Below are 25165 nucleotides of genomic sequence, written 5' to 3'. Positions count from 1 at the left end.
CAGAGACTAAAGAAATTCCCTATATTACAGCCAATCAATGCGCTTAAAAAAGTTCGTACGACAAATGTAATATCATCTTTACTCACCCTACAAAAAGGGGTTGATGATCGTCAATATAGCATTTATTTGTTGTGTGACGTATGCGATGTATGTGCATGGAAATTTGTCAAGGCATGTGCGGAAATTATTGTTATTCGATCGAGTTTAATGACATTTAAATGGCACGATCGAATGCAAGAAAGAACGATGTTTGATCAACGTTAAATTGAATGTCATTTTTAAGGAAGAAATTATATTCGAGGTGATCGTGAGAAAAGTGTCAGTGATAAGAAAACTGTAGGTTACATAGGTTGCTGGCACCATGACACAATCAACAACAAGCGGAACTTCTTCACGACGATATATGAGGGAACACGAAGTGCCCTCCTCGTCACGTTACATGGACAGCGAATGGGAGTCCAAGGAGGTAATTTGTTTTCAAATTCTATATTTTGCTCTTCATAGATTAATCAGAAAATTATTTAATATTTTTTTCATGGTAAATATCAAAATAATATTCTAAGGATCAATATAATTCATGCTTACAATATTCAGAATTTTTATCATTTAATCTTTAAATTTATGTTGTATATATAATTATGAATTGAAGTTTTTAGTAATACTTTACTATTGTTTTGTAGTATTATAAATAATATTTCTTAAAAGATTCAATTGTGTTTATCAATTAATTTAATTACTATGTGTTTCCTTGTCAAATAGGCTTTACGACAGAGGGAACTTGAAGAGGCAAGAGCACGAGCGGCTCAAATGGAAAAAACAATGCGATGGTGGTCAGATTGTACAGCTAATTGGCGTGAAAAATGGAGCAAAGTTCGGAATGAGAGAAATGCAGCTAGAGATGAGGCAAAAGCTCTCAGAGCAAAATTAGAAATTGCTGTCAAAGATGCTAACAGTTTCAAACATGAGACTCAAGAATTGGAATTGCAAAATGAGCAAATGAAGAAGGAAATGGAAAAGATACATATGATACTCTTGAAACATGCTGGGCAATTTGACCAACAGATTTTTACTATTTTAGAATCAGACCCACAATTGAGAGCTACTTTGGGGTTAGATGAACAGTTAGAGTTTTATAGTAATATTGAACCTAGTGATACATTAAATACACAAAGGAATATGCTATCCTGTAAAACTTTACATGAAGCATCAGATGTTGCTTCAGGAGGTCATAACATCATGCCAGAAAGAGATATTGAGGAGTATGTTTTGCAAGGTGCAGTACCAAAACATGCAGTTGAATTGTATAAGGAAAGTGCTAGTAATTCACTAGACAAAAATATCACGAAACTAGTTGTGGATAGTAACTCTAAAAAAGATTCATTAGACAAGCAACAATTGTCTTTAGATACATATAACAAAGAATCTCTAACTCAGAAAATGTCAACATTGCAACTTAAATTGGAAGAAGCAACAAAAACTATTTCTGTGGAAAGGGAGTAAGTTTATACAAATTAAAAATTAATACATAAAAGTAATTAATAACACATGCAAATTTATTTTATTTTTCTTTTTTAAGGGAAAAAGATTCTTTACATCGTACTGTGGAAAAATTGAAAGCTGAACTTAAACAATTAAGAGATCAATGTGAGGAATTATCTGAAAGTAGAGCAGATACGATGAGAGAATTATCAGAGTTAAAAGAGCGATTTCAACTAGAACTAAATGATGAACATATCGCCGATTTAATAGACGATACTGGTAATGGAGAGGGAATGGATCGTCGTTTAAGTGAATTGAGAACTGAAGTAAGCTATTGACATTATATACACTTGTAATTATATTTTTCTTGAATGGAAGAATGTCATTTAAGAAAATTTGTTAAATTTTATTTATGATCTATTTGTCTTACACTATATATAATTTTATATTTTTATCAAAATTTCAGCTAGAGAGACTTCAAGTTGAAAATGCAGCAGAATGGAGTAAAAGAGAGAGATTAGAGACTGAGAAAATTTCCTTAGAACGAGAAAACAAGTTGCTTCGCCTGAAATTGTATGAATTGCAAGAGAAAGTAGAATCGCGACGACCACGTCCAGTGTCTACAGCTGACACAGACACAAGGCAATTGCAGCATGAAATCCTAGTTCGCAACATGGTTGGTTATAATTTTATTTCAAACTAAAATATTTCTCAAAATCGTTGTTATTTATTATTTTATCTTTTTCATGCAATATTCGTAGGTACTACTTGAAGTAAAGCAGTATCAAGCGGCGTTAAAACAATCCTTAGCAGAAAAAACAACAGAATTATCACACGCGATGAGACGATCCGAACAATATGAAGTAGAGGTGAAGCGAGTTAGAGCGAGAGTTGAGGAGTTGAAGAAAGAACTTGCTGCTGCTCAAGATGAGGTCGACGCAGCTACGAGCAACGTACGAAAATTACAACGAACTAATGAAGACCTTATGGAACAATTGGAGTCTGCAAATGTGCAATTGGAACACTTCAGAAATAGGTAAGTAGGATAATCAATTCAAATATCCAATAGTTTTCTACAATTGGATCTAAAAAATATATATTTTATCAGCAAAAGCGAATCGTGTACAGCGGTCACTGATGCAGAAGGAGCAGGAGAGCAAAAATTCCAAGTAAACAATTCCGATGAATATGCTGAAGGTATGTTATTAACTTAATAAATTGCTTTTAGATTTAATATAATAATTAAATAAAAATATATAAATTGTGTGTGTGTGTGTGTGTGTGTGGAAAAATATATTAATAAAATTAGATTTTAAATTGAAATGTTTATCAATTATTAGATTAAACTATTAATAAAAATTAGACAACATAAATTAAAAATATATTATTTATTGTTTCAGTTTATGATCGACAACAAGCCTAGTATTTGCTCGTATCGATAGCGATGTGTTTAAGTCAAATAATGAAAATGCAAATAAATGATCTCTCAATGGGCCTAAAGTATGCAATTTAATGTTTTTGAGGTAGGGGGAGGAGGGGGCAAATTTATCTATTAAGCGTGACGCTTCGACAAATTATGTCAAATTATTGTGAGTTACGCGTTTACTGTGTTTAATAGCAAACGTAAAACATCAATACTTCCAGTAGCATATATAAGTAAATGTATTATATATTGCTGATATATTTTAATGTAATATGCAATTTTAATTACTTGTCGATTTTTAAGATTGATGAGATGAATTATGTTGCAGTATTTATTTTTTCAGCAATCATTTACTCAACTTAAAGAGATTGTGTTCATCTTTCTCATGATTTTCTGTAAGTAATCATTTTATTGTTGCTTATATATAAAATTTTTTACTTTTATAAATTTTATGAACATACATTTTTTTTAATTTATTATTGAGGCGTATTTTGTAAACAATTTACATTCCGCGTTATTGTTTGATATGTTCTTTTTTTAAACTGGTGTATATAAAGATATATTACGTGTATATTTATATATATGATATATATATATATATATATATATATATATATATATATATATATGTATGTATATATATATGTATACACATAATGAAACTGTATGTTTCGTCGCCTCGAAAAAAATTAGTGAAATCGATTAATGAGATACAATATGTACAAGATACGATACCTGATATTTATAATGAAACTTTTTATGTGAATATAAAAAATCTATGTAATATAAGTTAAAGCAATACTCCATCTGTATGTTTATCATATCGTAGAATACTGAATTGTAGATAGAAATATAAAACGGAACAAATCTTCATACATCACAATTAACTACATCAAATTTTGAGAGAAAAAAATAGAAGATTGTTATTAAGTATATTTCTTAACGACGAAAAAAAAAGAAAAAAACATTTTTCTTCTAATTAAAATGTATTTTATTGACAAAACTTAATAAATAGTAGCAATTGATGTAGCAATAAATGTTTATTATGCTATATATATTAATAATTTTTCAGTAAAGAAATTATCAAAGTATATACAACATTTACAACTTTCAAGCCTATGAATTTTCCTTAAAAAATAATGTAGTTTTTTGATCTATAAGATTGAAAGTTTTCTGTTGTATCTGCTTTATACTTTCACATTAATGTTACTTGCTGAAAGCTGCTGAAGAGTGCGAAATATTACCACTTAAATTTATGATAATAAATTTATAGAATATAAATTTATAGTGCAAAATATGGCGCGCGCACGAAAGCAAATAATTAATCAAACATGATCTAATCTATACTGTAAGCAACTTACTAAAATTTTATTTTCATGTTACAGGTGAATAGAAAAATGATTTAACGCATGATGCTTTACAGAAGCGATTATCAGAAATAATTAACGTCGCGTTCCACGACGAATCAATCTTGGCCATTCAACATTTCATCGGCGTGCCATCGGGATACGTCGGCACTTTTGGCTTGCAGATCTTCGTTCTGCCGTTGGAGCCGTATACAACGTTGCAGGAGAACGTAAAATATCCGCAGGTAGAACTTTTGGTATAATATCGATGCTCGTATTTTCTCGGCTCGTTGCTGCCGTTTAATTTACCGGCAAAACTATTAGTCACAGTATAATAACTCGGTTTCACAGTTGGAGTAGGTCTCACCCGCTTATCGGAAGATACATTTTGATTAACAGAAGAACCTTGATTCTTACTGTTCGATGTGTATCGATTGACGTAACGTTCGTGATTGGGTTGATGAAGCGATCTAGTCTCCGTGACAGGCAACTTGGTGTTATTTAGATCCTTTGGTACTAAAGATACGGTCTGCGATTGAGACGTGCCTTCACCTTGGGCGATAGTCTTAGTACCAGAAGTTGATACTACTCTACCGCGAAAACCAGGCGGGATGGTATATCCTGACACAGACTGTCCTGGTTGCAAAATATCACCCGTTCGCGGTGCGTTCGAATCTTGACTGACGCGAATATCGTATTGATTTCCTTTGGCAACTTGTATTGTTTGTGTTTGACTGTGACTTTGCGGTTGAGTAGGTTTACTGAGTTTTTGATAATCACTACTTGACAATGTTTCCGAAAACTTCTCTTGGAATGTCAACCTTGAATCTGTGGAATAATTGTCTTCGTCCGCGTACTCGTCGTACTCCTCGTATGTCGCATCATCCGTTCGCGGTTTCTCAGTAGTTTGTACCTTCTTATCACTGGATGGATTGTCTTTGGAATTCACAATAACAATCTGTTTCGAGGTCGAGCTACTCTGCAAGCCTTTTTCGCGATCGTCTTGCTTATTCTCGTAGTTTTGGCTTGCTGACGAACTGTCGACGTTCGCCGGTTTCTTCAAAGAAGCATCCGATTTGAAAGACTTGAAGAGTTCAGAGTCAGTGATATTAAAGTTAAAGGGTTTTCGTGATGATGCGGCGCCGGATCCGGAACCAGCCTGAGCCGCGCCGGTATAGGTGATACCGTACTGGAAAGAACCTTGTAGTTGCGACTGGGATTGACCTTGATGAATGCCACTTTGGGCCGATGCTGTTCCGCTACCGCGGAACGGTGTCATGTTATTTTCCACTTTTTCATCTTCCTCTTTCAAGTATGGCTGGAAGCCGATTTGCGCTTGACTGGAGGTGCTGCCTTCGCCGTTGGCTTGAGCATCCGCCATTCCGCCTTTGGAGCTCGCTTGTACCTGAGAATTAGTACCGTGATTCCACCCACTGCTCTGCGCGTTTGTCGACGTAGCTCCGGAATCGGAGTCCAATTGAACTTGCGCCTGACTCTTTCCGCGATCTGCGATGCCTTGCGCATTGCTGGTAGCTCCTTCCTTTCCACCACTTATCTCGGTCTGAGCGCTTTTGTTGGCATCGCTGGTACCAGCTTGGGCAGAGAAGGTACCTGAACCACTGTATGTGCCCGTCACTTGTGATTGGGCTGTACCCGAACCATATTTACCTTGAGCAGATGCGCTCGCTTGAGTACCCGAGTCAATTTGCTGCACAGAGCTCGATGCCTGTGACTCAGCACCGTTATCTATCACTGGTCCTCCAACTTGCAATGCTTCTCCGGTTCCTACGGTTTCGCCTATTCCTGGGTAAGGTCTTTGTGGATACTGATCAGTACTTATTCCTTGACCAGGGTACAGACCAGGATATTGTCCAGTGATACCATTTCTTATTTCTCCAGTTGTCGCTTGACCTTCTGATGTGCCTATTGGGTATTGAACGCCTCCTGGTATGCCTGGTCCTCCGGGAATTCTAGTGCCTATACCTGGATATTGTGCGCCTGGATATTGTGCGCCTGGATATTGTGCGCCTGGATATTGTGCGCCTGGATATTGTCCGCCCGGGTATGTTGATACTTGACCAACTCCATTAGGATAGATTGCTTGACCGGGATATAAAGTAGCACCGGGAGAAATAACTTGTTGCGTACCACCAGGATATGTTGTACCATCTCCAGGATACGTCCCTTGGTATAGTAGCACTTCCAGGATATGTACCACTCGGATACGTAACTTGAGCACCTGGTATACCACCTACTCCTTCAGGAATTCTAGATTGAATAGTATCACTAAGACCTGGATAAATCGCTTGTCCGTCTATTGTTCGACCACCTGGATAAGTTACTATTTGTGTACCAGTCCCTACTGAACCTGTAGTCGTAACTACTTGTCCTGGCAATGTACCTGATGGACCGCTACCAGAATAAAACACACCAGTCTGTTGTCTATCACCAGGATAAATTGCTTCTTGACCTACTGTTCTTCCTGGAGCAACGCCGCCAGGATATGTTTCAGCACCTGTTCCTGAGACGATACCAGGTCGGACACCGCCAGGATAGATTTCAGCTCCGGGATAAATTCCTGCTTCAGAAACTCCCGGATATGTTACGCTTGGTAAGCCTTTCCCAGGTGGCACACTACCTGGATATGTATTAACGCCGGTAACAGCAGTAACACCCGTCGTTATTGAAGTAGTTACTCGTCCTGGTTGGGTTCCAGGTTGATATATTCCTCCTGGATACGTCCCTACATCTGTCCCAACTCCTGTCGTTATTCCAGGTATAACTTTTCCAGGCTGGATACCTCCGGGATATGTTGCACCAACTCCTGGAGTAACAGTGCCAGGTTGAACGCCTCCAGGATATGTTACACCAACTCCTGGAGTCACAGTGCCAGGTTGAACGCCTCCAGGATATGTACCAACTCCTGGAGTTATAGTGCCAGGCTGGATACCTCCAGGATATGTTGCACCAACTCCTGGAGTTACAGTGCCAGGCGGAACTCCTCCGGGATATGTTGCACCAACTCCTGGAGTTACAGTGTCAGGCTGAACACCTCCGGGATATGTTGCACCAACTCCTGGAGTTACAGTGCCAGGCGGGACAGCTCCAGGATATGTTGCACCAACTCCTGGAGTCACAGTACCAGGCTGAACACCTCCGGGATATGTTGCACCAACTCCTGGAGTTACAGTACCAGGCGGAACACCTCCGGGATATGTTGCACCAACTCCTGGAGTTACAGTGCCAGGCGGGACAGCTCCAGGATATGTTGCACCAACTCCTGGAGTCACAATACCAGGCTGAACACCTCCGGGATATGTTGCACCAACTCCTGGAGTTACAGTACCAGGCGGAACACCTCCGGGATATGTTGCACCAACTCCTGGAGTCACAGTTCCAGGTCGAACACCTCCTGGATAAGTTCCTGGACTAATTCCTGGGGCACCGGGATAAGTGCCGACTCTTCCGGGAATTACACCGCCTGGATATGTTATCTGTCCACCAGGAGTAACACCGTCAGGATAACGTACGCCTGCTCCAGGACGGGTAATAACAGGTGCACCGCCAATACCTGGAGCTTGTCCATATCTATCCGTCGGCGGAATCTTTATTTTATCCGGACCTTCCTCTATACCGGGATAACCAGGATATCCAGGACAATCTTCACAACCTGGACCACTTGACGACATACTTTGTGCTTGACCCATACCACGGCTGCCGCCTGGAAAACACGATGTGTAAGGTATTTAATGTTTTGAAAAAAAAACTATTTTAATTTTTTAATTTTAATAATATTAATAATTTTAATCATTAAATTTCAACCAATAAAATTCTTATTTACATATTCAGTAATGTGTCTAATAATTCTAATTTTGACTCATCAAAATTTAAAGTCGCAGAAATTCTTTCAATTGAATTTCCTGATTAAATTATTATAATGATGTAAAGTTATTATATAAATAATAATTAACTGTACTTACTAACTACTGCGCGTGAAGATTGCTGAGTAGCTTCAGCTTCCGCCTTGCCTTCCTTCTGTTCATGATTACCGAGATTTAAATATTGAGATTGCGTTTGTCCACGAAATTTCCCTCGAAACTGATTTGTCTGTCGACGAACTAGTCGATTTCGATTAGAATTTTCCTTCAACTTCTCTCGTTGTTCGAGTTGAATTTGTCTCTTTGCTCGAGCTTTTAGTGGTGTTAAAACCACATCAGCTATTTGTCTTGGAAAAATATCATTTTCGTCTACAGGAATTTCGTTTAGAAAAGGATCGAGAGTTTGTCCAGGTATAGGTTTATTTGTCTGCAATAAGATGATTCTACGTCCATTGCAGAAATCAACAATTCGGCCTCCAACAAGTTGCCATGCCTATTTATATTTAGAATATTAAATTATAGTCATATTATAGTCATATTTCTATATATAATTTAATTAAATAATATTCAATTTTTAATATATTTATTAAGCACCAGGGACATAATATATGTATAATCACCATTATACGAAAAACAATATAAATTTGTTATATGTGTTAATTTTTTTACAGGTACGTAAAAATCTTTAAAAAAATATTTATAACTTTTTAAATTTATAACATGAATATATTAAATTGATTATTTTTCATTACCTCTAATCTTGTAAGGGCTGTCGATGCATACAGTATTTTTGGTTGCCGTTTTTTATGTGATACATTTTGATCTTGCTTTATATTTTCGAGATAGCAATCGTTCTCCTTCCTGCTCTTGTATGCAATGAATTGCTGTTTTTAAAAGAAGTTTCTGTTAATCTATATTTTAATATTAAAACGATATAATTTACTTACCGTTACGTTATCAGTAAAAGACCATTGCTTTTCCATATTCCTCGCTTTATGCTCATTATGAATAGAACGATCAAAACGCGTCTTTTCCTATGAATATTGATGTCATTTATATATTAATCATTAGCATCTTACTATTTTTTCAAAAATAATGTGATTATATAATTTTGTTAGTTAATATTAAAATATAAATGACATATATAATATTAAAATATCCTGAGCTATAGAAAAAAATATCTTATTTTATCTATATCTTGTTTTTATATATTTTAAACTTGATAAAAATTATCTTTTATAGCAACGCATTAAATATTGAAATTTTAATATTTTAGCAAAAAGGGGTGAAAGAAGACAGCATTACATAGAGAATAAATTAAGCATACGCACATATACAATCTCTATCGTTTGCTTTATCTCATGAACTTTGATCTTCAAATCTTTCTTAAACGATCTTTCTAATCGTATGCATCACGGTTACAGCATGTGTGACCTGTGCCAATAACCTGCCACAATGGAATATTGTAATTGGAGCGACCGATTTATTAATATTAAATTCAAAACGATGCGTTTTGAAAGTATATTTTAAGAAACATTCCCTTTTTAGAATATTATAATTTCAATATGGACTTAAGTATTATTTATATGTACATTTCGCATATTTTATAACACATGTTCTCTATAAAAATAAGTATAATTATTTGCATTAAAATATTTTTTCTGTTCTAGTTATAATTGTTTTGAAATTAATATAAGTCAATTTTTTAAATATCAAAAATATCTCACAGAGTGAATGGAATATCGAGCAAAGTTACTTAGTTGTAAGAGATCACATTTCTACGTTTAACGTTGCGAGTAGATGATATATGTCGGCAATTTGCTGAATTTCACAACGCTGCGCGAAATATGGCAACGAGAAACGTCCTAAATCACAATTAAAAAGGAAAGATAAGCAGCTATCTATTACTTTGAACAGCGAATAAGTGTCGGTGATATTTATAAAAATATCACTTTCTATAAATCTACGATAACCCGATTAATTTTGCAATAATAGAACAATTTGAATGCTTTCTCTGAAAATATTAAAAAATGAATTGCATTTAGAATCTTGTATACATATTAAAATAATCATGCATTAACGAAATTCGCAAATTAATGTAAAAATAATTAATCTCAAAATTTTTTATACAAACTAAAGTAGTAAATCAATCAAAATTAATATTGGACGCTAGTGGTGAAAATAAACTTGGCAAAATTGATTTCGACGTAACTAGCAATTTTATTCAATACTTTCACGACGTTTCGACCATTTGGTTGTGGTCCTTATCAATAAAGAGAATTCCATCAATTAAAATGAGATTAACGCAACATAAAACCAATCTTATTTAAAATTAATAGTTAAAAGAGGAACACATGGGACGTGTTCCTCTTTTAACTATTAATTTTAAATAAGATTGGTTTTATGTTGCGTTAATCTCATTTTAATTGATGGAATTCTCTTTATTGATAAGGACCACAACCAAATGGTCGAAACGTCGTGAAAGTATTGAATAAAATTGCTAGTTACATCGAAATCAATTTGCCAAGTTTAAAGTAGTAAATGTCAATTAATTTGATGTATTAACTTTTGGAAAATTTAAAATAATACATAATGTTTTATATAAAATTAATTCACAATATACTTTTCTTTTTTAAATATACACAAGTTTTTAAATATATTGTATAATTCACAATTAAAACTTGCCATCTCTTGAAACACTGCAAACACATTAAAATTATTGAAAGAAATGTGATAAAAATATGCTCGATATTCTTTCACTGTCGAAAGGAAAGCATTGTCAAGAAAAACTTACATGATATTTCGCGAGTGCCATACTCGCGAGGAAAATTAGGATAATGGGGTACGGCTGCATGATTCGAATCTTCTGCGAGATCTTCTCCACGACTGACACGGACCAATGTTTCAATGATGATCCAACCCTGCTAGATCATAACTCCCACTGACTCTTCTTCCTCTACGTCTCTTCTGGTCTCTTCTTTGGTCTCATCGTAGTTGGTCCCGCAAAGCGTCGCTGAGAATCATTAAGAAACCATGAAGCCACGAGGCGGGAGAAAGAATCGCTCTGGAAGAAGTTCTGAGAATGTGCGTTGTGATGTAAGTGCGTATAAACGTTTGTATGTATTATGTTATCTCGTTGGTCGTTTCTGGTTAGTCTTGTCAGTGCGGATCTCATTACCATAAGATATGCGCTCATGACTGTTACTAACTTGGGGTATCATCATATTGCAGTTAGAGAAAAAAATTGGAAAATTGAATCCGTATATATTCCCATTATGTAAAGGCGTCGACAAGGTTTTATTGTTAATTAGGCTTATATACATGTTAAAAACTCTTAGACTGAAACTAAATTTTTCATCTGGCATAATACAATAATGAAAGATTATTTTTTGTTATAGTTAAGATTACAATATATTATATAATTTTTTTATTATTTTACTAATTATATATTTAGACATATTTTTATGAAAGGTAGAATCATCTTTCAGAGATAACACACAACCCAGATCTTTTTTTTGCTTAATTTACTTCACATTATTAATGAAAGTTAATTTACTGATACAGCTTTTAAATATATGTATTATATAATTTTTCATTATTTTACTAATTACATATTTAGAAATATTTGTATGAGAGGCAGAATCATGTTTCAGAGCTAACACACAACCTAGATCTTTTTTTCCCTTAATTTACTTCACATTATTAATGAAAGTTAATTTACTGACTGAATTCTTACATATCTTACTTTATGATACTAATGAGTAAACATTTTTATTTTTGTTTAAATCGTAAATGTTTATCAATTAAGATTAAGGAGTGACATGGAGTTAATTTGACATGATTGATTTATATAAGACTATCGCTGTGAGTTAGTCATTTTTGCTTTCGTTGGCCTAATTATTGAGTTCAATCTATTTGTTAAACACAGTTAGTCGTTGTTTATCCTACGACCAAGCGTAACTAGTGATCGTACGGTTCATCGGCATGATAAAGTGAATTCAATAAGTAAAAAGGCGAAAGAATATTGAACAGAAAGCTTTATGCGAATGTATGTACTGCAATCAGATAGATATACGAAATTAAATTATTCTGACACAGCTTTTAAATATTATATGTAATATTTGCTTTGTTGATTCTATCTTACATCTTATCACACATTTTATTTTCATATTAATTATATGTTCATATATCAATCTATAATATATATTCCAGCTACATTGATTAAAGAACTCTCACTATGCATTAAAAATTTATAATTCAAATTAAAAACAAAAATTGTATATTTTTAAAAAATCTTTAGAAATATAAAAAGAAGAAAGATATTAAAAAGGAAAGACAGGACAAATGTAAAGTATTAATTCAAACGTATATCATTTCGTATATTATCCTCTCATTACGATAAGACAAGATTTTTACAATTCGTACAAAAATGTAGGTAAATATTTTATGTAGGCACTCCAGTGTACAAATAGCACGTATAATACATACAACAGGCGTATAATAAGTCTAACTATCTAAAAACGACTATACCAACATCTCTCTCGCGTTCAAATTTTAATATGTAAAAGTGGGAATGCTATTTACAACGTGCGGTCAAACACGACTACGTCTTAAACACTAGATTGGGATTTCTATTCTCATCCATAGGCAAATCTATCGGATCTCGAAATGACTAGGACGCGTTCGAATCGCTCGTTAATTATAATCTTTTAGAACACGAGCAAATTATTCGGCAAACGCGACACAATCGGTCTCTCTTGTTTGCGCGTGACACATTATTATACTTATATGAAATCTTTATTATAACCGTCGCCATTCGCATAATCTTGCCGTCCCTCGAATCATTGAAAAAGAGACACGTCATCGATTTTTTCTAGGTAATATCCGCAATTTAAAATATAAATTGCAAAATTGAGACTTGCCACGACGGCAGATTGCGTTCGCAATGACGGAACGGATTCGACTAGTTCGACACTCTGATCGGATACCAATTTTTTTTTGGTATCAAAAAACGAAAGAAGAAGGCTTATTTATCATGGCTATAATTACTTCGCTGATGGAGAACAGACAACCTACGTTACGGCTCTAAACGATGCTCGATTGGATAACGTGTGTTGGTGCTGTATGATTTTCTATATAATGGTATATACAAAATTTATTACATATAAAATATCCTAATAAAAGATCATCGGACTTAAAATTTTTATGATATGATATAATATATATATATATATATATATATATATATATATATAAAATATAAATAATTTTCGCATTGTCTGGAGCCTGTTTTTTGCTTTTCGCAACCGGTTGCGCAATTCCGAATCACAGATACACTTTCTCGCAATTTTGTGAACGTCTCAATGCTTGCATACTAATGCTGCAGGAGATGCAAAGTTTTTTCGACACAACGAACTTGCGCCGAATGTTGTATCGTTTCCTTCGATATTTTAAGACCGAACTCCACTCGGCTACATTTTATATTTTTACACACATTCATTGGGATTCATTCATTATGGAACTTGTCGGTTATATATACGTATCTACATTTTGTATAAAGTCGATAGCTGCCTCGAAGAGCCTCGAACCTTTGATATTTAATTCTAAAATAATAACATGTAAGGCATTGCAATTCTGTCCGCGTATCGACGATTAATTTCAATTATTTAACACCGTATGACAGCTACGTCTTTAAATAGATAAGGTCACAAGTCTGGCGTTTAACAAACTCTCTTGTTGGAGGCGATCTTATGTCTTGAAAATTTCTTTTTAAGTTCTCATTTGCATAATATATTAATCAATTCTTCCGTCGAAACTATATTGCTGTATCAAATTATACACACGCTGAAGAACACGATCCAATATTTATAAAATACGGTGTTATACCAACGGATCGTAAATTAACGGCTTATATAGATTTAACATTATGACTAATTACTAGATGGTCCCTAATTCTCGGAAGATGCTTGGAATAGTATCTGTCACATGCTCTGTTGTTTTTACTAATTCGTAACTTTGTCTTGTCAGAAATAATCAGCTTATTCAGATTATTAAAAATAATATTCGTTCGATCGCAATAAAAGAAGGCTGAATACAGGACAATCTCTGATAATATCTGTAAAAACATCATTGAAAGTATTTACGAAATTATTATTATCATGTATGTGATTAAAAAAAATAATATTTCAATTTTAATCATATTTTTTGATAGGAAAAGATTCACTCTAAACTAATTATTATTTTTAAAAAACTGATTTAAAAAAACGTAATAATTTTAGAACATTCTGTAAAATCACTTTTCTAAATCAAACGATACAAATTAATCGCCTTTGTCAATTTCTCAATTAAATCTTTTCGTAATAATCTCATAAGAAACAGTGACCAGATTATTATAGTGAATAATTTCAATAAATGATTTTTAAAAATCTTGAACCTTCAATTTTTCAGAAAGTCAAAATCTGCAATCTTCTATAAGAAAATCCTTGGAATCTCTGCGAATTTCTAATCGAGTGAATTCGAGAGAATTTCTCGTGGAATTTCAAACGAAAGTAAGTATAATAATAAAGTCGAATTTGAATCTCTTTAACATGACTGATTTGATCTAATTGCAGGTGTCGACCGACCGATTTTTAAGCGATGGCCAGGTTTAAAGTCATCCCGGCGGGTCTCGAAAAGGCCGAGGATCTCGTCGGATCGGGATAATCGTACGTAGTCGAGGAACTCTTAACGTCGTTTTCGAAACGTAGATGCAGATGCTCCGGATTGGGAGATATCACCGACGTCCTGATAACCATCCTGGATTCGTATTCCGAATCCTTCGTCGCCGAATCGGGGCTCTGCTTCTCCTCATTCGGATCGTTCGGACAGGGCGTCCTCTCTTTGCAGGATCGCTTCGACGGTGTCGCCGCGTCCGTCGTCCTGGTATGCCTGATGATCGCGGAGAATGCCGAGGACGAGCCCTTCTGATCTCGCTCGAGTCCTAATCGAGGAACTATGACGCTGGTGGGCGACGATAGTAATGGAGCACTCGATTTCACCGATAGCGATGTCTGCTGTTCGATTTGATCGGACTTCTCCGTGGACGATCGGTGATGGGCACGCATGCAAGATGACTCCTCGTGCTTGTAAAGGTAAGATTTTAAAGCGAAAGCCTTGCCACAGCGACTGCACACATGAGGTTTAGTATTCGAGTGCGTTTGTATGTGAGCTCGTAAGTTTGATTTGTCGGCAAACGCTTTGTTGCAAATGGTGCACTTGAAGGGCTTCTCACCTAAAAAAAAGAAAAATGATTATCAAAAATATCTAAGTTTTTTTTACATGATCAATTTATCTAAAAATATATCTTATTCTACAATAAATAATATAACTGCTTAAAAGAAAATTCCAAAATTTTAGATGGCAATTACTTAATCACTTAAAAAAATACTAGTAATACAAAAAAAATGTCCAATACTTTCTCTCTAACAAAATATAAAATATATGAAAAATATATAAGTAGAATATAGAAGAAAATATAATTTTTTGAAATAAAATTGAAAGGTAAGAAATGTAAAGAATATTGTCCAATTAAAGGATTTTACATTTTTCTATTTATTCTTTTCTTTGATTTTATGATTTCAATTAACTATATTCTCAGTACACCACTTGAAGTGCTGAAGGATGTAGATATATTACCACGTGTCAACTAATCTTACACTGTATCTATAATTTGCATTCGGAAATAGGTGCCGTATTTCTGTGCCAAAATCACATTGCGAATGATTAATTTGAACTTGTCTTCACTGAAATTGTCCGTTAAACTCTGTAGTTTCCTCAAAATAGAATTTGCTTTATATAGTTATTTACGTAATATCTATTATTGTAAGAGTACACAATCGATCAGAGACTAAACGACAACTCTGACAAACAGTTTTATTGAATTAAATTAGAAAGATGAAAAAAATTAATTCTTTAGAGTTTAATTTTCTTTAATACATATACTAACAATTATACATGTTAATTTTGTAAAATATTTTATTTAGAATAATGTGGTATATCTTTCGAATATCAGAAGCATATACCTGTATGCGTGCGTATGTGTCCTTGCAGAAGCCACGGTCTGGAGAAGCACTTGCCGCAATAATGGCACTTGCATCCCTGATTATGGGTCCTCACGTGCATGCTGAATGCCGGCATGCTGACGTAGACCTTGTCGCAATGTGGACACCTCCTAGCCTTTTTATCACCCAATGATCTGTGCGTTTGACGATGTCTGGCCAGATTCGACGAGGTCGAGTACTTCTTGCCACAATCAGGACATTCGTGATCCTCGTTTTCCTCCGCCTTGAGCTCCGCGGCACCGATCGTCCTTCGAGTTTGAGACACGCTGGATGATAACGATACTGGCGACGGATCTACGTCGACATTGGAAACAATCGGTACTTTTGAGAAACTCGGCTCTTCCTGCGAGGAGCAGGAAGGATGTCGCGGTGAAAGACGAATCCCCAAGGTGGAATTCTCTTCGGATCGACCCTCCAGGATCTCCCTCTCAGTCTCGATTCGCTCGAAGAAGAGTCTCGTCCGTTCACCCAAGACTTGGTCCTGGTTTCCTATTATCTGGACAGTAGATCGAGATGTCAGAGTCCTGCTGGTCTCTGCAGGGTACTGTGCGACCTTGGGCGACACCGGTCGCTGATAGATGACATTGCTATGGTGAATCAGGGTGCCTGCCGCCGCCGCCAGACTCACTTCCGCCAGCTTCGTCAGATTGTACAGCTCTTCAGGGCATTCGGACGATGTTTCACTGCCACACTCGCTGGCGCCATCAGAAGTTGGCTGACCGCTGCTGTAATCGGCCAACCTCACGCTTCTCTCGGGACTGAAATCTGAGTGAAAATGAAAAAGGGTAATTATTGAAATATCTTATTGTTAGTAATTTCTTAATCAATATTTTTTATCATTAAATTTTTTTCAACAAATATTAATTTGCGACAGGTATCATAGATTAATATTTTAACTATCTTTTTAATCAACGAATTAATATTCTTTTCATATTTGGAAAAAATAATTTCTGTGCTTTGGAAATTTCTCGATAGTTTAAAATGATGTAAACTTCAATTAATGATACTCGGTTTAGATTACAAATTCTTGATGCAGATAAAGAAATAAAATTAAAAAGATTAACTTTAATATTTTTAATTTCTAATTGGTTTTATACTGAAATAATTCTTACATAAATAAATCTCGTATTTATATATTTAATGTTACATTTTATTACGCATTTTTATGAGAATATTTATCAATTATCATTTTTTTTGCAAATTGTACCAGAGTACCGTTTCAAGTGGCGAGTCTTTTAATAACTTCCGACTGATTGGCAGGAAAACTCGATGTACGACGTACACCTTCGAAAGGGGAAAAGCTAGTTGCTCCGTTTTCGGAGAGAACGGAAATAGAATCGTATCGCAACCCCCGCTTGTCTGTCCTTAGCATACCGCGTTTATTCTATGTATTTCTTAGTACCGTATACATGAACACGCGTTTGTGAGGAAATTTGCCTGTCTGTTTCATGGTGAGATTGACGGCATGCGTCATAGTGGACCCTGATGACGCATCTAGTGTTTCCTATTCTTAAATTCGCGCGATCCACTATCTTAATAACGAAGCAACTAGTAAATTTTCTTGATTTTAATTCAGTCGAAGAAAAGAGAATTTTTATGTATGTAAAAATCCAAATTTTTTGACATCGTGAGTTGTTTTTTTTTACATTTTTAAGTCCAGTGAATTTTTTCAGAGTTTAATAAATAATTAGGTATAAAATTTATTTCACGAATAAAGTTTTATTGTTGCATAAACTTCTTGCAGAAGATTCTTGAGAAATATTAATTGAAGATTGTATATATCATAAATCAGAAGTCACATGTTACTATTAAATGTACACATTTTTTGTATTATTCAATTTATAATTTCAATGAATTATAATAAATTAAATCTGTTCAACCAATTAAAAGACAAAATAATTATATTAAATTATAATAAAAATCAAAATCTGATTACTAAAGTGTCTTATAAACTAAATTATATTATTAGCACTTTTTTCTATGACAAATTATTTAATCTACGACAACCATATCTTTAAGACTTAATACCTTGAAGTTATAAAAAATTTTAGCATTCTTCTTTTAATTTTGGAGTAGACTTTATTTTGTTATTTATCATGACTAATTAAATGTATATTTTTTATTAAAGCTGCATTTAATATAATATATCTTACCTCTTTCAGATCCTCCGACCTCTTCTTCAGCACCGTTGTACCTGCGATGCGTGATCAGAAACGCCCGCGGCATCTTCCTCGTCTCTTCCTCGATTTTTGTCTCCTCAATGCACACAAGTCATACTTATCAATTCAAGACTCACAAACCAACACACTCGTTGCACCGACTATCTGCGATATTATCTGCAATAAGGATGACGAAGATATGAGATAAGATCCGGCGATCGCGAAGATATCGAGAAGGAATTATAATCCGATTCCGGTGACGTGTACGTCGAGCGGCGCAGGGGTTGCGTTCGCTTCGGCAATTTCGGGCGCAATAGTTGCCCCGGCTAAGATTCGGGGCTACATATAGCAGCGCAGCCTCCCTCGCCCTCCGTTGCCGCCGCCGCCGCGGCGCTCTTCGTCATCATCGTCGTCGTCTTCTTCGTCTTCAGCTGCACGCGCCTCAGAAGCGTGCCCACCCGGTTCCTCCGCGTGTGCGATGGTGGTGGTGGTGGTGGTGGTCCCGTTCGTGTGGCGGCAATGTGCGACACGCGTGACGAGTGTGTCTCGCGGGAGAGCGCGGAGATGAAAGGCTGCGTAGGAGGAGCACGACTGGCCCCCGCGGCTTACGCAGGGTGGTTGCTCGCCATTCTCCCTACGGCAAGTTGTCCCCGCCATTATCGCTCGTTACTTAACCCTGCGCAACAGGAGAATCATTATTATATTTTTTAATTAGCGATTTAAATTGAATCAGTCGAAATTTATCTGGCGCACGAAAGAAAGATATATTTGTCATTATTAATTTTTAATGAATGAAATTTTTAATGTGCACACTTCCCCATTAAATTTAATCAAGATTTATTCTATTAAGGGATTAATATACTTTAAACAGTAAATTGATATACTTTAAACAGTAAAATGTGTTAAACAGCAGTTTAATGTAATATACCTATTGTATAATATTTTCAATTTTTTTTTTTACATTAACGTAAATCATTTATTTATTTTGCAGTGACAGATGCGGCTCATAATAAACTCATAATTTTTCAAATTCTTCTCATCTAATCTTCCATGGTACTATTATGACGTCCAATTTTCATGAAACAGCAAAAAACAGGAGAATCAAAGGAGAAGATGAATTACTATCTACCATGTATTTAACAAGTTCAAGAAGATCGATGTTATCAATCTAAACGAAGAACGTGATGGCAAGCAGATTTGTGATAACGGCGTCATTTCGTCGGCGGCTACAGGGTAGGAGCAGGTTGGTGCGCTGAGTGGTTCTTCTGGCGCGACGCCAGGCGTCCGCCGAATTTAGCACCGCGGTGCTGACTAACTCGCGTGGCATTCATTCAATCGTCGACCAAAAAGCCCCGCTGCCTCTATAGTCTCTTGTTCTTTGCTAAAGCGATTAGCAAAAAAAAAGGAGATTAAATTTCAATTCTTTCGAATCCCAGAAATAATTCACTAAATTAGCGAATACGTAAAGTTTTCTGCATATTGCAATTTTTTCTCGATGCAAATCTCTCATGATATTTAAAAAATATTTGATTCACGCTTGAATTGCTCTGATGATCTTTTTTATTAATGAAAATTTAATCAATTCTGCAGTAATCTAATTTGCGAAACTTGAAATGCTATTTTTAATTCATGGTTTTATTTTTATTATCAATATATTCTAGTTATTTTTTAATTATCGTTATTTATTATGTACATTTATTTTCTATTTATCTATTATATATAAAAATTTACATATCTATTTTTCAGAAAACTCACATCTGCATTCAAGAGAAAACTCACATCTGATTCAATAGAATTTATGATTCATAGTCAACTACTAGATATATTTGCCTCCATCTGCGTCATTTCCGCGCTATATGAAAAAAAGAAAATATTTGAAATTTTTCAAGGTGAAGAAAGAAACTGTGAAGCATTCCATATAAAATGTCTAGGTCAGGATGAATAATTTGCGAGCTTTTGGAGTTGCAAGAAATTTCTAGATAGGAGTTTGCGGAACAGGTGTCTCGGCGACGATATCGTAAATCGCCGACGACGGTATCGTCGAACGGCCAAAAATAAAGTCACGAGCTTTAAGAACGTCAAGCAAGCGAACGCAAGAGAACATCTTCACTACTGACGCAACTCTCAACCCGACAACAGATTGCCTGCCATGCCGCCATTGCATACAGATGATCCATTAATGTAACCGGCACCGATAGCGCTTTATCCGGCGACTCATCCTACAGGTGCCCCCAAAGATATTCGATGTGCCCACCAGTCGCGTATTTTCAGCTTTCTTGGAGCGTCTCCAGGTGCGAGGGAGGAGAAAGAGATATACGTGACGTCGTCGATGGGAGACGCGGAGGAGAGATCTTGATGGATAAATCGCGACTGGTAACCACGTGCAACTTTCATAAAAGACAGCGGAAGAATCTACGATTGCAAAGAAACGATACTCGCTCGAGAGTTACACGTTGAGGTCAAAGATCACACCTGAAAAATTTTGGTAAGACAATCTTAATAATGATTAAATATAGTGATGAATTATAATTAATGATTTACTAAATTGGGACAAGTTTGTAAGAGAAAAAAATCTCCCGTTTTAGGTAATTTTTCGCTCGAAAAAAATGGATAAGTATAGGGGCGGATTTTTTGCGCCAATGACGGGAGCGCTGAGTCATTAAGACTGATTCCAAGGGACGGCAGGATCGTTTAGGGAGAAAATGCGTGACTGTATCGTGTGTCGTCCCGTGTGTAAAGTATCCGGATACGCTGGGTTCCTCCTATAAATCAGCGACCTCCCGCGTGCTCCCTCTTTTCCTCGTGTCGGTGGTAACAAGTACTTTCCGTGTGCCGGAAAAAAGGGAAAAGCACGCGATCGCTATTTAAAAGGCTCGTAGGTGGGCGGTTTTTTAGCAGTAGTCGGGATATGTATAAAGGCGAGCGCAGGGAGATAGAGAAGGGGAGAGCCAGAGAGAGAGAAAGAGAGAGGGCTTCGACTTCGCCGTTCCGCCTCGGCATGGGGTTGCCATGCTATTTTCAGGCTCTGATGGCTCGATGCAGCTGTCGTGTTCTTCGGGTAAACCACCTCTCTTCTATTCCACGGCCATTCGCAAGGCGCGACAAGGTAAGCTAAGAAGATCGGAATCCAGAATCTCGCGACGCGAGAGACGCACATCTTCCCCTTGGTGAATTTTTCTCAAAGTCAGACGTTCGCCAATTTTGCTTCTCGGTAACCAAGGCAAGCAGAGTGACGCATGTCTTATCTTTGTCAAAATTGTGTTGGAATTTTGTGTTGCATTGACAGAAAGAGAATTTGAATCGAATTATAATATGAAAAATTGTGCTTCATTTCAAAAAATTATTCTCCATTTCTTTGTGTCTGTATAAGAAAGAAATAAGAAAAAAATCTTTATATAAAATAATGTGTACTAACATTCAAAATCTCAATACGGTTAAAAAATGAATTTTTATTTAAATATTGTAAATACATGTTTTATAACTTTGTAGCTTTAAAAATTTGCTAAAAATACAAAAATCCTATTTATGTTATAAGGAGATTTGCACAATTTATTATTGCAATCTGATTATGAGTAGCCATTGGTGTCTGTATCGAATGTTAATATTATATGATTACTAAAAGTTCTGCGCCGTAGACGATCATAAACATTTATGGCAACGCAAACACCATGAAATAATAACCAAAGTCTTACGATTTCCAGGAATGTTCGGTGAACACTTTTGCCTAGATTTTGCAAATTGGAAGAATCTATAAGAATTGTCGGATTCCAAAAATAGCAACAAACGATGATGAGGACACACGGTACTCTTCCACGAAAAGACGTGTCGGCGAGAAAGTAGGAATAAAAGTTCTCGTGACTCTCTTCCGCGGAAGAGCTTCTACTGGAGAATGAGGGATGAAGACGAAGCCGAAGATAAGTCGCGAAGACTTGGCAGGACGCCAAATGACAGATTTTCAGCCGTCTACGTGTACTCTTTCAACTTACCCGTCTGCGCTTTCCTTCGGCTCCCCTATGCATCCTCTAGGATCTAGGGTGCAATGACATCGGGCGGCGCAATTTAATTCTCTATTCATGGTCCGTGAATCATTATGCAAGAATATGCTTTACGTCTCGATTATTTCTCAGCATTGTCGTTATTTTTAAGTCTGCAAGAGAAAACAATGATGTAAATTAGTGGATGAATGTAAGAATAGAAGTGTGTAAAAAAGGGACAGGAAGAGAATGCAAGATAATTAACCAGTTATCTCATTTTAATGCTGAAAAAGACAAGAGAAGTAAGTTGAATAATATTAAAACTGTTATATATATATATATATATATATATATATATATATATATAAGTGTAACTGTTATATATATATAAGTGAGCGATTTGTAGCTGATTGATGAGATATATATAGATTAGTAGAAACAGATAAATATCTTAGACGTAAAGATTTGAAATATTTAGACATGGTGAAGAAATATAAATGAGTTGATACTCTCGATGAATCGAGAAAAAAAATTGAAAAAAAGTTCGAAGAGTGCCCCGGTGACAAAAAACGTCGACCAGAACGACTCTTAATTTAGTTTTGGGTGCAAAAGGTTAATACTGGGTGGAGATGTCTCCCGTGGAAGTGTCTCCCTTTAGGGGAGAACACCGTAAGACACGTTGGCTCATGTTTGAAGCAATGTCCTCAAGGATAAAGGGAGACAGTTCCTTCCGGAGACAGCAATCACAGCCGCCTGTTTCATCCCCCCTCGATCGTATTCTATTCTTACACCATAATCGGTATAAATTCAGCTACTGGCCTCGTTTTTCGATATTAATGGATTATTCTTCATTGAGCTTTGTATTATTTGAGCAAAATCATTCGATAATTAATATAAGACAAAGTCAGTTATATAGAAATTTGATATACATACAAAAAGAATTAATTTTTTGACATTTTAGGGGCATATCTTTATGTATTATTAAGTATACTTCATAATTTTTTTTTCCCATTACAAATGTTTTATATTAAATTAATCAAAATTTTATACACAAATATATCTTCTAGAATTGTTTTAAAAAATTACAATTAACTGATCGACAATACTATTATTTTATTTTTGAATGAAATTTTTTTATGAATCATTTTTTATCTTGTCTTTTACAGATATAGATTACAGTACTTTGACATAATCCAAAGGCGAAATTTTCTTTGAAGACACGATCGCACCCGCACCCTTTCCTTTTATTTTTTGTATGTATTTATCTATTCATCTCTATCTAGATTCTTACCTCTTCAAGCGAGATCGCAGACGCCCCGCTCCCAGCCAGTGTAGAATTTCGTTGTGAAATTCGTAAATGAGCCCCCGTGACTCGTGCTTTTGAATGGAGACCGACGGACCGATGGTTTTTACGAAAGCTGCCACAGGATGCGGGTGCGCGGAATGGAGAAGGGGTGGCAACGCTCATTTTCGTTCTTTTTAGCGCTTTTTTCTGATTCCCTCTCCCTCAGTCTTGCGAAGATCGGAGAAAAGGAAGAAATATCGCCAGCTGATCACTGCCGCCGCTTCTGAAAAGAGGGTCTCTTGCAAAATACGAGCACGTGCTCTCGTGTGCGTGGACCCTCCTTTTTTAGATTTGCATGCCTGCTTGCCACCTGCGAAGACGGCTCGTCTCGTGCAGTTTGACCCGGTCACAATTAATCCCGGGTACTTCACTTTCTAGGTCCTTCTTTGTCTCGAAATTATGGATCAATAGTAATATACAAATAAGGATCTAATTCGTATATAATCTATATAAGATATATCTATATCTGTAGATATTATTTGTTTTTTTTCTTTAATTATAATAGAATTAAAAAGAATTATTGTCAATTTTACTCACGACAAAAATATCAGTAATTTCAGAGATAATTACTCATCTAGGATGCTAGGAATGTTGATTGCTTCCGTTCTCGCTTGGCATTCTTGTGATTGGAAGTGATTTTCACGAAATTTAAAAAGGCTAGGTGCTGAAACAAAGATCTTATAAAAAGTACTGCGAAATATAATTTTCCCAAATTAGAAGAGCGGGCTATCTTCGTTTGGTCAAGGCTGTGCATTCGCGTGCCAGGATCTTTCCCCTTTCTTTCGTCACCATTGCCCAAGCGGTCTTTATGGAAGTGACAGGAAAAGGAAGTGAACTAGACGGTGAACAACTAAGGTCATGGTCTTGAGTGATACAGTGACACGTATCATAATCAATTTAAATTGCTGGCAAATACTGTGTGACATATACATATTTCATAAAAAACATCATAATATAGCAGGTATTTCGCCTTTTATATTCAGAATTACGTGCAAAACGTTTAAACTCGTTTTAGACAAATCTGTATATAATTTGCAATAAAATTCAAATATATATACCTATATGTATTCTATATGTTTTTATATGCATTTTATATATATATATATATATATATGGATTTTTTTATAAATGTTTTTCTGTGTTTAATACATTATCTTTAAATTTTGCATTTTTCATTCTACATTAATATATTAATAAAAAATTATTTAGATACTTTTGCAATATATAAAATATAAATATCATCCATATACAACCCAGATAGCCACAGTAATTATTATGACATCAAAATGATGTCATAATAATTACTGTGGCTATCTGGGAAGATAATGCTAATCAATCATTTCATCTCTCTCTCGCTCTCTCTCATATTTTATAAATTCAGTTTCTCTTTCATCTTACATCAAACCCCTCTGTCATTTTATCTCGATAAAAAGAAAAAAATATATTTTCATTGATCTATTAA

At 35.5% G+C, this 25165-nt stretch overlaps 3 protein-coding genes and 1 long non-coding RNA gene across 5 annotated transcripts; 2 read left to right on the top strand and 2 right to left on the bottom strand.

The window, feature by feature from the left end:
* Nucleotides 1–89: 89 nt before the first annotated feature.
* Nucleotides 90–3939, top strand: LOC114932504 (coiled-coil domain-containing protein 102A). The gene is made up of 7 exons (XM_029304739.2): nt 90–466; nt 760–1496; nt 1577–1805; nt 1946–2155; nt 2241–2515; nt 2588–2676; nt 2880–3939. Exons 1-7 carry the CDS (start codon nt 362–364, stop codon nt 2900–2902), a joined length of 1668 nt encoding a protein of 555 aa, XP_029160572.2. The 5' UTR covers nt 90–361; the 3' UTR covers nt 2903–3939.
* A 300-nt stretch (nt 3940–4239) lies between these two features.
* LOC114932503 (uncharacterized) lies at nt 4240–11214 on the bottom strand. The gene is given in 6 exon segments (XM_029304737.1): nt 4240–6433; nt 6435–7969; nt 8229–8619; nt 8879–9010; nt 9074–9160; nt 10921–11214. Coding segments are annotated over 6 exon segments (4257 nt in total). The 5' UTR covers nt 10981–11214; the 3' UTR covers nt 4240–4381.
* Nucleotides 11215–12484: 1270 nt separating this feature from the next.
* On the bottom strand, nt 12485–24937 carry LOC114932506 (uncharacterized). 2 transcript variants are annotated; one of them, XM_029304741.2, is made up of 5 exons: nt 23650–24937; nt 22371–22531; nt 18379–19060; nt 16187–16990; nt 12485–15396 (listed from the first exon to the last, which is right to left on the bottom strand). In XM_029304741.2, exons 3-5 carry the CDS (start codon nt 18449–18451, stop codon nt 14756–14758), a joined length of 1518 nt encoding a protein of 505 aa, XP_029160574.1. In that variant the 5' UTR covers nt 18452–19060; nt 22371–22531; nt 23650–24937; the 3' UTR covers nt 12485–14755. The 2 variants fall into 2 exon arrangements, with proteins under 2 accessions (XP_029160574.1, XP_029160575.1); XM_029304742.2 differs by lacking the exon at nt 23650–24937 and having other exon boundaries at nt 22371–22633.
* Nucleotides 14573–23880, top strand: LOC114932509 (uncharacterized). Its single transcript, XR_003819908.2, has 8 exons — nt 14573–14674; nt 14738–15256; nt 16215–17010; nt 18388–19023; nt 19376–19627; nt 20131–20869; nt 20970–21490; nt 22086–23880. It is a non-coding gene; the product is annotated as an uncharacterized LOC114932509 (long non-coding RNA).
* Nucleotides 24938–25165: the final 228 nt, after the last annotated feature.

This window comes from Nylanderia fulva, unplaced genomic scaffold (assembly GCF_048542155.1).
Source record: "Nylanderia fulva isolate GAGA-0341 unplaced genomic scaffold, ASM4854215v1 Scaffold13, whole genome shotgun sequence".
Lineage (NCBI taxonomy): Eukaryota > Metazoa > Arthropoda > Insecta > Hymenoptera > Formicidae > Nylanderia > Nylanderia fulva.
This window is presented reverse-complemented; position numbering and strand designations above follow the sequence as displayed.

Coding starts and splice junctions, on each gene's coding strand:
- LOC114932504 (XM_029304739.2), top strand. CDS start 362: ATGACACAATCAACAACAAGCGGAACTTCTTCACGACGATATATGAGG. Junction 2,156..2,240: donor AAATCCTAGTTCGCAACATG/GTTGGTTATAAT, acceptor CAATATTCGTAG/GTACTACTTGAAGTAAAGCA. Junction 2,516..2,587: donor TTGGAACACTTCAGAAATAG/GTAAGTAGGATA, acceptor ATATTTTATCAG/CAAAAGCGAATCGTGTACAG.
- LOC114932506 (XM_029304741.2), bottom strand. CDS start 18,451: ATGCCGCGGGCGTTTCTGATCACGCATCGCAGGTACAACGGTGCTGAA. Junction 16,991..18,378: donor GGTCGGAGGATCTGAAAGAG/GTAAGATATATT, acceptor ATTTTCACTCAG/ATTTCAGTCCCGAGAGAAGC. Junction 15,397..16,186: donor ACACATACGCACGCATACAG/GTATATGCTTCT, acceptor TCTTTTTTTTAG/GTGAGAAGCCCTTCAAGTGC.